The sequence below is a fragment of the Hoplias malabaricus genome, chromosome 9, assembly GCF_029633855.1.
Source record: "Hoplias malabaricus isolate fHopMal1 chromosome 9, fHopMal1.hap1, whole genome shotgun sequence".
NCBI classification, from domain to species: Eukaryota; Metazoa; Chordata; class Actinopteri; order Characiformes; family Erythrinidae; genus Hoplias; species Hoplias malabaricus.
In genome coordinates this window covers 4625078-4640546 of record NC_089808.1, presented here as the reverse complement: position 1 = coordinate 4640546, position 15469 = coordinate 4625078, and the positions used below count along the sequence as shown (strand labels likewise).

The 15469-nt window shown below is 41.1% G+C and overlaps 1 protein-coding gene across 4 annotated transcripts in view; it reads left to right on the top strand.

Moving 5' to 3' along the window:
- LOC136706799 (adipose secreted signaling protein) overlaps window positions 1-10362 on the top strand; it is a 23839-nt gene extending 13477 nt beyond the window's left edge. For all 4 annotated transcript variants that reach the window (XM_066680433.1, XM_066680434.1, XM_066680436.1 and 1 more), the window contains 3 exons: window positions 4051-4189; window positions 7321-7446; window positions 8912-10362. In XM_066680433.1, coding sequence (XP_066536530.1) covers window positions 4051-4189; window positions 7321-7446; window positions 8912-9012 — 366 coding nt within the window. In that variant the 3' untranslated portion in view covers window positions 9013-10362. The remainder of the gene's footprint in view (window positions 1-4050; window positions 4190-7320; window positions 7447-8911) is intronic.
- Window positions 10363-15469: the final 5107 nt, after the last annotated feature.

Sequence of the window (15469 nt, the reverse complement as noted above, 5' to 3'; positions counted from 1 at the left end):
AATATTAATGAGAGGAAAAAAACTCCTAATTTAAATGTATGCTGATGTAGATAGTTTCTTTAGAAGTTCACAATCAAGAGTGTAAAACAGAACATTATGATGTCAAAATATAATCTAAACTCATTGTGTTTTTATTTAAATGAAGGCAAGTGTTCAAAGCTGGTGCCAATACCAGTCCTGGCTTCTGAATATTTAGAGCATGCATAAGGTTTCCATGACTGAGGGGAGCCACTTTGACTTCCTGCTTACAGCACTGTGCAGAAGCCTTAGGCACTTAAGATAAGTACAGGAGGTCCTCGGGTTCCGTCAGTCCCGAGTTACGATGTTTCATGGTAACGACACATCTCTTATTTACTGTATAAAGCCTTGTTTCGACTTGAGTGGTTTTGCGTTGTAAACGTCATAACGCAAACTTCTGAAGAATACACTGTGTTAGGATAGGATAAGTGCTTACAGTATGTTATGTATGTATGTTCTGACTTGCCGAAAATCGGTTTACGACAGGATTAACAACGTCGTAAGTCAAGGACCCCCTGTATATACACTTAAACTAATGCCTTCTCAGTGAGTGTGGTGCTTGTATAAAGTTCTATACAGGGGGTCCTCCACTTACGACGTTGATCCGTTCCTACGTCGCGTCGTAAACCGATTTTCGGTGTAAGTCGGAACATAGGTACACAGTGTACATAAATAATATACTGTAAGCACTGATCCTATCCTCACACCTATCCTCCTCAGTCCAAAGCCGCGTCACCGTGTATTATTCCGCCGCGCCGCACACACCAAACACGAAGTTTACGTTACGACGTTTACGACGCAAAACCACTTGCGTCGAAACAAGGCTTTATACAGTAAATGGGAGATGTGTCGTAACCACGAAACATCGTAACTCTAGATTGACGTAACCCGAGGACCTCCTGTATATATAATCACAGACAATACAAAAAAAAAAAATAAAATAAAATACAAATAAGAAATATAAGAATTTATTTTTTCTATAGAGTAGTAGTTGAGAGTGAGTTTGAAGAACAGTGTTATGTTCAGATTCTCCTTGATTTGCATGAATTTGTTAAATCCACAGCACACATTATTTAAAATCATTATTTATTCACCGCTAAAACCAGGCACTGGATGATAACCTCAAATAATACACACTCCACGAGGAGAGATTTGGAAAATGTTAAACCAACACATTCACACACAGAGTATCACACTGGAATAATGTTATTTGTATTATTATAATAATTATTATAATGTATTATTATTATTTTTTTTTATTATTCTAATGTTGGGCGTTATTTGTTTTTGTTTGTTTGCTTTCAGCAAATAAACACTTACTGCTCAGATAAACAGCTTTTTACATCTCAATCTCTGCCTAAAACCTGGATGTGAAGTGTATTTCCATTTAAAGCAGTGGCCCACATCCCTCAGCCTAGAATAAACAGTAAAATAAAACTAAATAAACAGTAAACAGTGTACTTTCACAGACCAGAATCAATGAAATAGTCCCACTGATTAAACAAAGTCATCTTATTAAATTAACTCTTGGCCCGTTGGTATGATTGTCATTGGCAATGGTTTGATAAGTTGTATATGTAAATTATTAGAAGGTTTTGGCTCCTTAGTGGAGATTGATACACTTCTAGTGACACACCTACCATTTCTGAGAGCTAAAATTGAGCCCCTCTCATCTCCTCTAAGCTCCCCCCATTTGCTCTGAAGGCCAGAAGCTAGGCTGCCAGATCCTTTTTCAAGTCTTTAAACCAATTAGCTCTACAGGGCCATGTCTGTTTATTCAATCCCTCTCATTAACCCACTCTTCCACCTCAGGCCAGTGCAGTCTGGCGTCCACGCTGTGGTTACAAACCGCTGTATTGTTGAAATTGTTAAATGCATTTCAGTTCTAAATCTGGAGACATGTTCATACTCTAAATACTTTTAAGATTTAATATTTTTGATTCAATATTTGTTTGAAGATGGGGCACCAATATGACACAAGGTGCCTGTATCAGAGTTTTATTACCAGAAGTGCCATACGGTCTCTGAGGGAAAATACACAGTGAGAGGCTTTGCCATAGAAAGAAATGGAGCTAAACACAAAGGGTTTTGCTTTTTTGAAGCACTCATCTTAAGTAAGGAATCTAATGTTGTTGTTAAGTATATTCCATCACATTGAAGCATAGAGTCTTTATTTTGTGACGTTCTTCATTGTACAGCGTGTGGCAACAACACAACCCACTCATTCGCCCATTTATAGTGTGTTATTGAAAGAATGCTTTGTGTTATGATCTTTTTTGGACAGCGTGGTATGAGAGCAGATGAACTCCACACAGAGTTTGAAGTGTGTTTTGTTCAGAGGAAATAAATGTCTTCTGGGTTTCATTCCAACGTCACACAGACTGTCGAGTGTGTTTTCTCATGGAAATATCCCACTCTGTATCTCTCACACCCACACAACACTTTTATCTTCTTGTTTCTTTGATGGAGGCTGCCTCATCTGTGACATGAGCATACGCATACTTTCTCTGATCAGCTGCTTGACTTGATGCCCAAAATTTGTGTGCTGTCTGCAACACAGTGTTGCTATAGAGACAGGGATGGGGTGTCAGACTTCGGTATCTCCCAGGATTCTGTTTTCTCAGTATCAAACAGACATAACACCTAAACCCCACCTCCTCTTGTATTTTCCTTTCCAAATTATGTGGCATTATGTTACAAAATACCAGTGTTGGTTATTGCTACACATTAGGATTGTCTCTCTTTTTTTAACATTTTTAATATGAATTAATAACAAACACTTAATTTTGGGCCATACATCTAAAGGACATTTGATTGGACAGAGTTAGTGCATGGTACAGTTACAAACCCGTGCTCATGCATTGTTTCATCATTGTCACTGCAGGCCATACTTTGCTTGTATTAAATTGAGTTGTCTTTCTCTTGCTGATCCCAACTGAGCATATCACTCTGAGATGGAAAGATTCTGTTATACGTAATCAGACATTGAATTGTCATTCTTTCAAATGTGACTTCCATTGTCTGTAAGCGCTTATCCAGTTCAGGGTCGCGGTTAGTCCAGAGTCTACCTGGAATCATTGAGCGCAAGGCGGGAATACACCCTGGAGGGGTCGCCAGTCCTTCACAGGGCAACACACACTCACACATTCACTCACACACTCACACCTACGGACACTTTTGCGTCACCAATCCACCTACCAACGTGTGTTTTTGGAGCGTGGGAGGAAACCCACGCAGACACAGAGAGAACACACCACACTCCTCACAGACAGTCACCCAGAGGAAACCCACGCAGACACAGGGAGAACACACCACACTCCTCAAAGACAGTCACCCGGAGCTGGAATCGAACCCACAACCTCCAGGACCCTGGAGCTGTGTGACTGCGACACTACCTGCTGAGCCACCTTGCTTTTCATGTACAGATACCGTAACTCAAACTTCTCCATTCTTGCCTTTTTGATGTCAGCTGTTAACAGGATCACTGCATAAAATATTATCCTACAGCTTTACTTCCACTGTATTTTTCTGTGATGTTATAGGACACAGATACACGACAAAGGAATGAATAGTTCAGATTAGTAAATGTACCATACTCTACTGCACTGCTCTGTGGAAAACACTTTAACAGCCCCTCCCACTTAACAATACGTCTGATCCAGACAATTGAGAGCTTCTGGGGTTCATCTGCAGTATTGAGACTGTGGTAGGTACTAGGCTCTGCATGAAGACGGAGGCTGATGAGCAGTGGCTTCGTGCGACAGACTAAAGCTTCTGTGGGACAGCTATCGTTATACACACATTTTTAAATATTTTAAGTTGTTAAATCTAATTTGACCATGTCTTTAAAAGCAGTACATATTTAAATATAGTAGATTCCATTACACATTATTGCAATTTAATGTATTTTATATGTTCCAGCCCCCTCTTAATGAACTGTTTGTTTCGTAGGACAGGGTTTCAAATACAGAGGGAGTAATAAAACACTGAGATCATTTCTCTAAGGCAGTGTGGAATATCTTTCTTCTACAGGTGGGTTTCCTGAAAACTCAGCACAAGTATGAGATCATCTTCACACTGCCAGAGGTTCCGGAGCTTGGGAAAGAGGTGTGTCCTGCCCCGGTGCCTAACCCTTACCTCCAGATTAAAGATATCACAGCGGCCCCTGACGGTATGTCCCTGTCTTTATCACACGGATTAAAGCCCGCTATCCTTCACTTTTCAATATATAAAGCTTCGTTCTTCTAGTTCGTCTTTTGATGAAATAAATTGCTGCTATATGCTTAGTGTTGCTACAAAAAATGGTTTCACCTGGTTTTAGACCACAGTAATGTATTAGTATGGTGTAGGGCCTCCTTTTGCGGCCGATACAGCGTCAGTTGGTCTTGGGAATGACATACACAAGTCCTGCACAGTGGTCAGAGGGATTTGAAGCCATTCTTCTTGCAGGATAGTGGCCAGGTCTCTACGTGATGCTGGTGGAGGAAAACGTTTCCTTACTCGCTCCTCCAAAACACCCCAAAGTGGCTGAATAATATTTAGATCTGGTGACTGTGCAGGCCATGGGAGATGTTCAACTTCACTTTCATGTTCATCAAACCAGTCTTTCACCAGTCTCGCTGTGTGTATTGGTGCGTTGTCGTCCTGATACACGGCACCGCCTTCAGGACACAATGTTTGAACCATTGGATGCACATGGTCTTACTGGTGCAGTGTGCAGTTAATGAAGATTGTCCACCAGGCTGCTCCAATTTAGCCATGACACCTCCCACACTACAATGACAGGTGTTTCACTTTCACTGTCTAACCCCTGTACACGCATGCTATCACGATTCACACCCCCTTTACAGCTCTCTCTAGTCTCCCATACGTGAATTTATTTTATTTACAATTAATGTTCAGGGAACTTTAGAAAAGATGGTGATAATTCCCTTTTTAAGACAACTTTGTGTGTTGTTTAAACAATATATAGATTTGCATTTCAAACCCTCAGTGGCATAAATATAAGCAGAACTACAACTCTGTGGACAGCACACTTGTGTTTGAGGGAGAGTTTATATCATGAAGTAACAGGCAGCTCAGCGCACACTTCTGCGTCTATTAACAGCTCTCTCCGCTGGCTGACCTTCGCTTAATTCAAGCCAAGTGTTTCAAATGAGCTACAAAACAATAGCAAATAGATGCACAAATGCTCTTCATTGCGGTCCATTAAATTCAATAAACCATTTATGGTACATTTGCAGGGCCACTGTTTACTGTAGCTGTGCTCAGACCGTGCTTTGGGGAACATTATCAAGAGAGCTGGCAAGCTCCAGGCATTTTCCATTACACTGCTTCATATGGCTGCGCGCGTGGGGCTCTGCGTGTGTGTGAATTTATTGTTTCTAATGGTTGCAAGGGCGCAGCAGCCAGCTGAATTCATGAGTTTGACCCTGTGGGAGGCTTTTCTGTCTGACTGCTCGGTCACCACTGACTGCCTCGAGTCTCTCGGTGTGAAAAACATCTGAACAAATTGGAGATTGTGCGATTTATAAAAGGCCAAGCAAGGAGTTTCACAGTGTGAGGAGCATCTGAACAAACTCAAATGCACATCATTATAACGTCACTGTCAGAGCAAAACCTTGTATCTCTAAAATAGTGTCTTAACTGGAGAAAGAAAAAACATATATATACAGGAGGTCCTCGAGTTACGTCAGTCCCGAGTTACGATGTTTCGTGGTTACGATACATCTCCCATTTACTGTTATAAAGCCTTGTTTGGACTTAGGTGGTTTTTCGTCGTAAACGTCGTAACGCGAACTTCGTGTTTGGTGTGCGCGGCGCGGCGGAAGGATACACGGTTCGGGACCGAGGAGGACGGCGTCACCCCAGTCGCATTGTATGCCATTTTAGCTCGCTACTACGTCGTTCTCTCTCACGTGTGCACACGTGTGTTTGACTTTGTGAACTTTTTCCCCTTCATTATGGCTCCCAAGTGTTTCATTTCATTATTAAAAGTATTTTGTGTTTTTTGATAATTACTGTGTTAGGATAGGATCAGTGCTTACAGTATGTTATTTACGTACAGTATGTACGTATGTTCCGACTTACACGGTTTACGACGCGACGTAGGAACGGATCAACGTCGTAAGTCGAGGACCCCCTGTATATGTATTCTTTACTTGTATGCTATTAGCTAATGCTAATATATGTTCAGAGTAATTGTGATCATTTCTCTCGGGCTGCTCATCACGAAAACCTGACATGGTGTAAACGACTACTGGCCATTTTAAAATTGGTCAGACAGACCTGATCTAGCCTTATGGTGATAAATATAGAAAAAAACACATGTAGAAATCTGATCTTACAGAGGACTGAGGCTGTTAATCATGGCCATTTGCTATGAGAAAGGATTGGAATGTAATGCGGTACAGAATAACACTGCATACCTTCATCCCCATGTAAACTGTGTTTTAGGTCACTGAAGACTCATGGATGTGCACCAGTTACGGCTTGTAATGGGGGGTCTCCTCCCCCATCTGCACCTTGCATTGGTGGTGAGAGTAGCCAGTTGCAGATGGGAGAGGAGCTTAAAAAGTAGCCATGAAGTCAGACAAACACCACCTGCACCCCACTTGAGTGATGGCAGATCTTGTGGAGATTTATGAGATATATTTAATAAAGATTATAATCAGAAAATAGTGTCACTCTACTATGAGCATGACATCATTACCCTACACTCAGGGTCTTTAAGAGAATTAACAGAGGAATGAATAGGTGTCAAAGGTGTGAACAGAGCTTCGAGCCAGAACTCTATCCACCGTAGAGCCCCGCAGTGATTAGTCTGCAGCGGGGGTTTAAGTCGACAAAAGGTGTTTGTGTGCATGGTTTGATGAGGCTTCTGATTAGCGGACGTAGTTTTATGGTTAACTTTATCACCACTTGCTGGTACGAACCTGATCTTTTCCTACAGGTCTGGACTACGCCTCATGGTCAGATTCTTTTAGAATTGAGTATCAAGGACTCCGTTTTTCAAGAAGGGATTGCTCCATTCTCTTCCTGTCGTTTGTAACCACACCCAGCCCCGGTTGCATTGTGAAATGTCCTGCTCTGTACCTCTCACGCCCATGTTTCTTCACTAAGTGAGGGATTTTTCTCACTGAGAGATTTTTCTGTATCCATTTCTATTTTATATTCAGTTCTACGTTTGTTTTTGTTGTCTTACTCTTGCCTTGAATCTTCCTCTGGGATCAACAAGGTGTCTATTTATCGGTCTAACGTCATGCTCCTGTGACATTAACCGTGTCTCACGTCTCTCCGCAGGGGGGCTGACGGTGACGTGCGAGTACATGGCTCATCAGGAGGGGGTGCTCTGTGAAGAGATGGTGATAGTCAGTGAGACCAAGGAGGATGTAACTTTGAAGGTCAAAGTTCATGCCCGTGTAATGGGTGAGTTCACTGCTTTGACAGCACAGGCAGGTCATTCTCTATCAGCTGTAAATGTGAGCTTATATAAAAGTGAACCTAATGCTTATATGGTTCTACTTTAAAGAAGGACACAAATAGAAAGTACAGCTCGGTTGTCCGCTCTGTGATTCTTAGTTTCAATTTAAAGCGTGTCATTTTAGTCCAGTATCTAGTTTAAGTTGGTGTCTTCTCCCCCCTGTCGGTCGGTTTTAGGATTGCATGTGAAAATCCTGATTCATTAAAGCAGTGTAAAGACCTGCAGGTTTTTCTCGTCTTTTTTGTTATTTAATTTTCATGCAGTGATTCCATACCTGCGCGCTTCCTGAGGCTTAATGAGGGTTGATATTCCTAGAGGAGCCTGGGCAGCTGCATTAATGTTATTAATAGTGTCCTCACACATGATAAAAGTGACAAATTCATTTCTTATCCACATTGGTACATTTTTATAGAGGTTTGTGTGTTCTGTGAACATTATGAATGTCGACACGACATTGAAAACAAACAAATACAACTGCTCGTAGTTTCTAAATGCCGTCTTTAGTACAGATAATTTAAACTTGCTTAAATAAGACAGAACTGAAGCACAGTACCAGGTTAAAGTCAGTTACCAATGTCTCATTAGAGGCATCTCTAAGACTAAAGATAACATCCATAGAAAAGGAAATGCATGAAGGAATGTTTTAACCCTAAAAAATATAATTTCTCTGTCTCTCTCTCGCTCTCTCTGTCTCTGTCTTTGTCTCTCTGTCTGTCGCTCTATCTCTCTCTGTCTGGCTGTCTCTCTGTCTCTCTATCCCTCTCTCTCTCTCTCTCTATCTTTGTGTCTGTCTCTCTCTCTGTCTCGCTCTCGCTGTCTTGCGCTCTCTCTCTCTCTCTCTCTCTCTCTCTCTCTCTCTCTCTCTCTCTCTCTGTGTTCCTGTCTGTCTGTCTGTCTGTCTGTCTCTCTCTCTCTCTCTCTCTCTGTCTGTCTCTGTCTCTCTCTCTCTCTCTCTCTCTCTGTGTTCCTCTCTGTCTGTCTGTCTGTCTCTCTCTCTCTCTCTCTCTCTCTCTGTCTGTCTGTCTCTCTCTCTCTCTGTCTGTCTGTCTGTCTCTCTCTCTCTCTCTCTCTCTCTCTCTCTGTGTTCCTCTCTGTCTGTCTCTCTCTCTCTCTCTCTCTCTCTCTCTCTCTCTCTCTGTTCCTCTCTGTCTGTCTCTCTCTCTCTCTCTCTCTCTCTCTCTCTCTCTCTCTCTCTGTCTGCCTGTCTGTCTCTGTCTCTCTCTCTCTCTCTCTCTCTGTCGCTCTCTGTCTCTGTCTCTCTCTCTCTGTCTCTCTCTGTCGCTCTCTGTCTCTCTCTCTCTCTCTCTCTCTCTCTCTCTCTCTCTGTCTGCCTGTCTGTCTCTGTCTCTCTCTCTCTCTCTCTCTCTCTGTCGCTCTCTGTCTCTGTGTCTCTCTCTCTCTCTCTCTCAGATCGGCACCATGGGACGCCAATGTTATTAGAAGGAGTGCGGTGCATTGGAGCGGAGCTTGAATACGACTCAGAACAAAGTGATTGGCAAGGATTTGACTAAATGCATGCCCTAAAATGTATAGACAATCATCGATCAGTTCAGTGTATCTATAATAGAATGTGGGAGTGGGCTTGGAGTATTCTGTGTTCTGGAATGTGCTCAACAGTCTAGAACCTGGCCAGGTGTCTTTAGTGGAAACTGGTTTCTCTTCCTTCATCTTATACTTTTTGGAAAAATCCTGCTGAAGGTTGAAGAAGCGTGTTATGACTCCAGAGACATTTTACATTTTTGATGACAGTTGAATGGTGTTACTGTGTGTGAGAGGAACCATCTACGTTTGTCCTCTTTTTAAGTTTGAGTTTGAACCATGGTCTTTTAGAAACCAGATAAAGTGTGTGTGTGTGTGTGTGTGTGTGTGTGTGATACCATGCTTTCCCTGTGCAGTGCTGGGGGGGGGGTGACTTACTGTGAATGACCAACTTCCACTTCCGTTCCAGCAGGGGTCCCTGTTGGTCCAGCAGCCCAAGAGCACATTCATTTTAATCAACAGTTGGGACTCCGCTGGTCTCTAAAGGAAACTGTGAACAGAGAATTGTATCTGAACCCTGCTCTGTTTTGTAAATTAAAGTTTAGAAAAAACTAATCCAAGTGCTTTTAAAGACAGTGTTCTAAATGGAAACAATAATGCACACTGTGTCAAGCAAAAGTGAGTTGTCTTTTGCCTGTGAGAGGCCCTTTAAGCCTTTTTTCATTTTTCATTCAAACTAAGTAATTAGAAGACTGCAGAAATCCAGAGTCCACCATTTTGTGAAATTAAAGGGCTGTCTGTTCTGTGACGAACGTGTAATACATGGATTTGTTTTCTAAGTTGTGGCTTATGTTAATTTGAACACGTCTAAGTGCCTAATCTACATCACTCTTCATTTGATCCTTTTCCATTCAAACGACTGTCTGTCTGATTAATGCAGGATGCCTGGAGCCTTATAAAAGCCTAGTATTGTAAACGCGGACTGTTCATTTTAATGCTCGTTTGAGGTTCTGGACTGTGAATGTGAGTCCCTTGTGTGAGTTATTTCTCCATAAGTGAGTGTCTGTGATCTCAGGCCTTTGTGGGCAGCCATTTTCTTGGAATGCAGCAGCTGTGTGTACAGGTTTGATTTGCTTGGCACAAATTTGGTGTCTGGGTCTGTTGTGAATACGTTTGCTTGTCCTTGAGTGTTGTTTACTGGCCTTTTCTAAATCAAATAAAGACGACAGTTGACTGTACACTGCCTCTGTCTGTGAATTGTAATCTTCTGTCTTGAACACTGTCCCATTTTTTTGGTCACTGAATGTTTAACTATAAAATATCTCTGTATATGGAACCGCAGGAAGGAAGATGCGTCCAGTGGGTGCAGATACACAGCACAGCTCAAGTTATATAAGTATAATAAAGGTCTCTATATAATTCATTCATAATTTGTAAACTCTTATCCAGTTCAGGGTCGCCGTGGGTCCAGAGCATACATGGAATCATTGGGCGCTAGGTGGGAATACACCCTGGAGGGGGCGCCAGTCCTTCACAGGGCAACACACACACACTTTTGAGTCCCCAATCCACCCACCAACGTGTGTTTTTGGTCTGTGGGAGGAAACCAGAGCACCTGGAGGGAACCCACGCAGACACAGGGTGAACACACCACACTCCTCACAGACAGTCACCCGGAGGAAACCCACGCAGACACAGGGAGAACACACCACACTCCTCACAGACAGTCACCCAGAGGAAACCCACACAGACACAGGGAGAACATACCACACTCCTCACAGTCACCCGGAGGAAACCCACGCAGACACAGGGAGAACACACCACACTCCTCACAGTCACCCAGAGGAAACCCACGCAGACACAGAGAGAACACACCACACTCCTCACAGACAGTCACTCGGAGGAAACCCACGCAGACACAGGGAGAACACACCACACTCCTCACAGACAGCCACCCGGAGCGGGAATGGAACCCACAACCTCCAGGCCCCTGGAGTTGTGTGACTGCTGCTCCACCGTGCCGCCCTCTATATAATTCAGTTTTTGTAAAATCAGAGAGATGGTGCTTTGTAGAGAAACTTTCTGATTCTAGTTCCTTTACAGTAGTGTTGACTAAAGTTGGAAATGTCTACAATGTAAATATAAATGCATTATTCACCACTCAAAGCCACAAGGCAACATTTGGAGGCATTTACAAAATAATTCTCTGCAGATTTCTGCTTCCTCTCATCGCTGTTAATGAGTCCGTTTGCTTCTAAAGAAGGCAACGTTTCACAGTTTCTCTGATGACTTTCATTTGAAAAATTATGTAAAAATAATAATAATAATACACCATTACAATATACACTGTCACTCTATTTCTACTGAAGTATCGGGGAATACACGCTTCAAAAAATAAAGCTTTCTTCTTTGCTGCAAAGCACTTAATGTTTGCTGAAAACTTGTTTTGAGTAAAAGGTGTATTTCACCTCTCGTAAAGTGACGTGCACATTTTAAATCGACTTGTTTCTAAATATAAAAATAAACCAAGTATTTCAGTCCCTTTCCTCTCTGTCTTTCACTCGTTCTCTTTTCTCATTCACTTTTTTAATCCTCTAAAATTCCCGGCCAGGGCCCTTTCAGATGTTCAGCCTGTTTTTTTCTGCACAGCAACAAACTGAAATCCTTACAAGGAAAGCAAGGCTGTGCGGTGCCCATTGGTGGTCTTGGGGAAGCCCTTTTGTTTTGGTCCAAATGGAAGGGCAGCACTTGTGTCCTTAGGGGTCCCAACTGGTTTGTAATTAGCAGGTGGACTGAAAATTTAAAAGTACATCTGAGCCTCCTGTGTTTGCCCCTATATGTTTATTAGCGTGCATCTCTGTGTTTGTGTGACATCTGGCTGCTCCCCTTCGGATCTCCTTCTTAAGCCTCTGGTCATTATGGGATGTTGTCCGATACCCAGATGGACCAATGGTGAGTTGTGAAGAGGGGGGTTGCTGCTTATTGTTCTTGGGACTTGTGGAAAGATGTGAAATACATTGCCTTATTATTAAAAGACTCATAAAACGTGTTTCTACGTGTTGCTAAAGGATGCAGTTTTCTGGAGCGTCTTTGTACGAATAATTGCCGTAATATTGCGACCAAAATAGTTTTCATTGTAAGAGTAGACTGTAATTACTGCATTATTTAGTTAGATAAATGTGAATGGAAAAACATAAATAAATAAATGATAGTCTGATTATCACAGGAAACGTAAATACGTAATTAACTCTTTAAAGGCATTTCTCTTCGTTTGTAGCCTCCGAAGTCAAAAATAGTTTAAACCGTTACACTTTTATCGTTGGTAATTGGCTAATTAGGTCTTAGCCGAGCCCCAGACGTTAAAGTTATGCTCAGATTGGCCGAGATTCGTGCCCTTTTCTGGATGCAGAAGTGAACTAACTGTCCTGAGTGCAGCTAATTACAGCGACGTGTTTATCTTTTAAACTTCACTATTCGTTACAGCCTTCGTTGTGTTTAACATCAGACAGTGGATTATTCCCAACAACAATTAAAACAGTTTGACTTTACATTCACTTTTGCACATTTTAATGAATTATTATGGTATAAAAATGTATATATATTGTGGCATATATTGCTTTTTTTATGTGTTTTTTGATTGAATTCAGATCCAAATAGAACTTATAATTACCTATAGACCAATGTTTATTAAAGACTTCTAAGGTTTAGAGAATGTTTAGAGAAACACCGACGTTCACGTCGATGTTTGACGCTAACATTTTAAACCAGAATATAGTGGGTTTAGTGACATAGCAGTGAATAAGAAATGACATATTTGTGGCATGTTATGAAATATTCTTCTGTCTGGAGCATTGTCTTTTAGTAATAATTGGTGTAGAATACTATAATAATAATAATAATAATAATAGTAATAATAATAATTTGCTTTAATATTCCTCATAAAAATCCTGTATAAATTGCTGTAACATTGCTATAGATCTTAGTAAGTGAAAGCTCCATCCATCTTCATCAGTGTTGCTTCCAGAAACAAGCCGCAGAAACTAATCAGAGACGACGTTAGATGGAAACATTCAGAGAATAAATAAAGTCAGATGTATTTTTGTTTTACGATTTAAAAAAGAATCAAAAGTCCTCCTTTGCCCTCGGTCAGGACCAAATATTTGATCCTAAACGGATTAAAACCAGAGGCTTTTTGGGAAACACGCTCGAGTATTTAACACGCATTTAACGCTCTTCAAATAAGATGTAAGCTTTTATGGAGTGATAAAAGTCTCAAAATGGACGCCGGGACGTCAATAAAGAGTTCTACCGTTTCTATAAATTTAGAGCGAATACTTGACATTAATCTGCAACCTGTGGCATTATATAAAAGGAGTAAAACTCTGTGTTAAACTGAATAAAGAACCCCAAGCTTCAAACAGCTGCCTCCTCTGATCCTGTTTAATTATGAATCAAATATAAACAATGGGAAATAACAGCGGAATTGTTTTCTAAAATTGAATGAATATTATGTCAAATATTTGACTTTCCTGTGATTTGTGGCCATTCCGTTTCGACTCTTTTTTGTTTTTCTTTTTTTACAATGCATTAATTCGTCTGGGACATTTTTCTTCATACGTCACAATTGAAGTCTGATTTTCGGAAACATTCCTAACATCGTTTACGGAACGCTTCGTGTGTTTCGTTGAGACTTCCACACCTTTAAAAGACCTTGCTTTGTGTGGTGTGATCATTGCCCTCAGAGGCTCCTGCTCGGGGTCGGGGTGTGAGGAGGCGTCTAAAGTGTATGTTATGAATGTAATTTGCAGATACAGACTATATACGTTGCCCAGTTTTGAACGAAGCGTAATCTGAAGTGTTGTGAAGTCAATAAAACCCTGCAGCAGAACCCTTTCAGTTCTGAGTTCCCAAAGTTCCAGAACGTTCTTCGACGTTCCTCACAGCTCTGCTACATGGAGGTGTAGAAAAGTTTTCATGTTTGTGGAGGGTTTCAAAGCTTTTCAAAAGGTCGCCACACGCACGAAATTTTTACCGCGATTCAAATATTTAACGTCAACTTCCTTTGAACTTTTAAATGTCGCGCTTGATTCAAAGCTTGAATAATGTAAAAAATCCTCTGATTTAAATGACCTTTCTGTAGCAGTGCAATGTGTGCTACGCCCTTGAAAGTAAATGTGTGGAATTTACAGAAGAAGAATTCACAGCATTTTAATTCCAGACATGAAGGTATCCAACAGAACACATAAAAGAGGGTGGACATTTTTACTAGGCTTTATTTACTTCGCTGGAGTCTGTGTTGTATATAGAACTGAGTTTTTCTTGTTACGTTACATTTTCTCATAGTGTTTGAATCCTGCATTATTCCTAGAACGTAAGTTTGAATAATAATTACTTGTTTTCAGACTTTAGCTCTCACAAAACAACCTTTCTGTTCAGAAAGTGGGGGCTGTTCAGAGTTGAGCTCTTTACAAGAGGAATGTTCCTCAGCTTTTAGGCGGAACATTTCTGCACTTCTGAAAAATGACGATTATATAACGGTTCTTTAATAAAGAAAATGGTTCTGTGTAGAACCCTGAACATTTGAAGAAACGTTTGGATGATTAAAGGGTTCTGTGAATGAAGGAGTTCTTCAGATTGATGGAGAATGTGTTAGAACCTGGTTGTATACGAAAATGTTCAACTGGCCAGGGTTCTCTCAGGAGAAATTGTGTTTTGAGGAAAACCCCGGTCCGCACCAGGTTATCGGTTATTATCCTCCATTCATTAGAGAGAGAGAGAGAGAGAGAGAGAGAGAGAGAGAGAGAGAGAGAGAGAGAGAGAGAGAGAGAGAGATGCTTAATGTTTCTGACAGCTGTGAAGATTAAACAGATCCCCCATATTTAATAATATCTCTTTCTGCGTGTTCACCCAGGAGCCCACAGCAATCATCCCACCCTTCAGCAGGTCAGCAGTGGCCCAGCTCAGCTCTCAGAGGACACGGAACTCACGAGGAAAAACTTATTTATTCATAGCTTTTAAACGATTTTAAATCAAGATTGAATCCTGTTCAAATGTAACTTTTAAATAAATAAACATTTCTGGTTGATGTCCAAGTTCTTTTTAAATAGAATTGTTCTGTTGTCATATCTTTACAGTGCGAAACTATTGCTTCTTTTTGATCTGTAATTCAAGTTAATGATTTTTTTTCCATGTGAAACACTGCCCGACGTGTGATTACATACCCAGTAAACATTTAGCCGTTGATTCAACGTTGAAATAACGTAATGACTGCCGTCTAATCAACGTTCTCTTAAGGTTGAAAATGAAAGTTGAAAAGACGTCCAAACACAGACATTAAAAAGACGACTGTTAGACGTATTTTGGACGTCCATTGACGTTAATAATTGGTCCCGAAATAAATTACTTGTATAAAACGCGTTTTGGACGTCCACTGACGTTATCGATTGGTCACCACTTAACTAACTTATTAAGATGGATTTTGGACGTCCA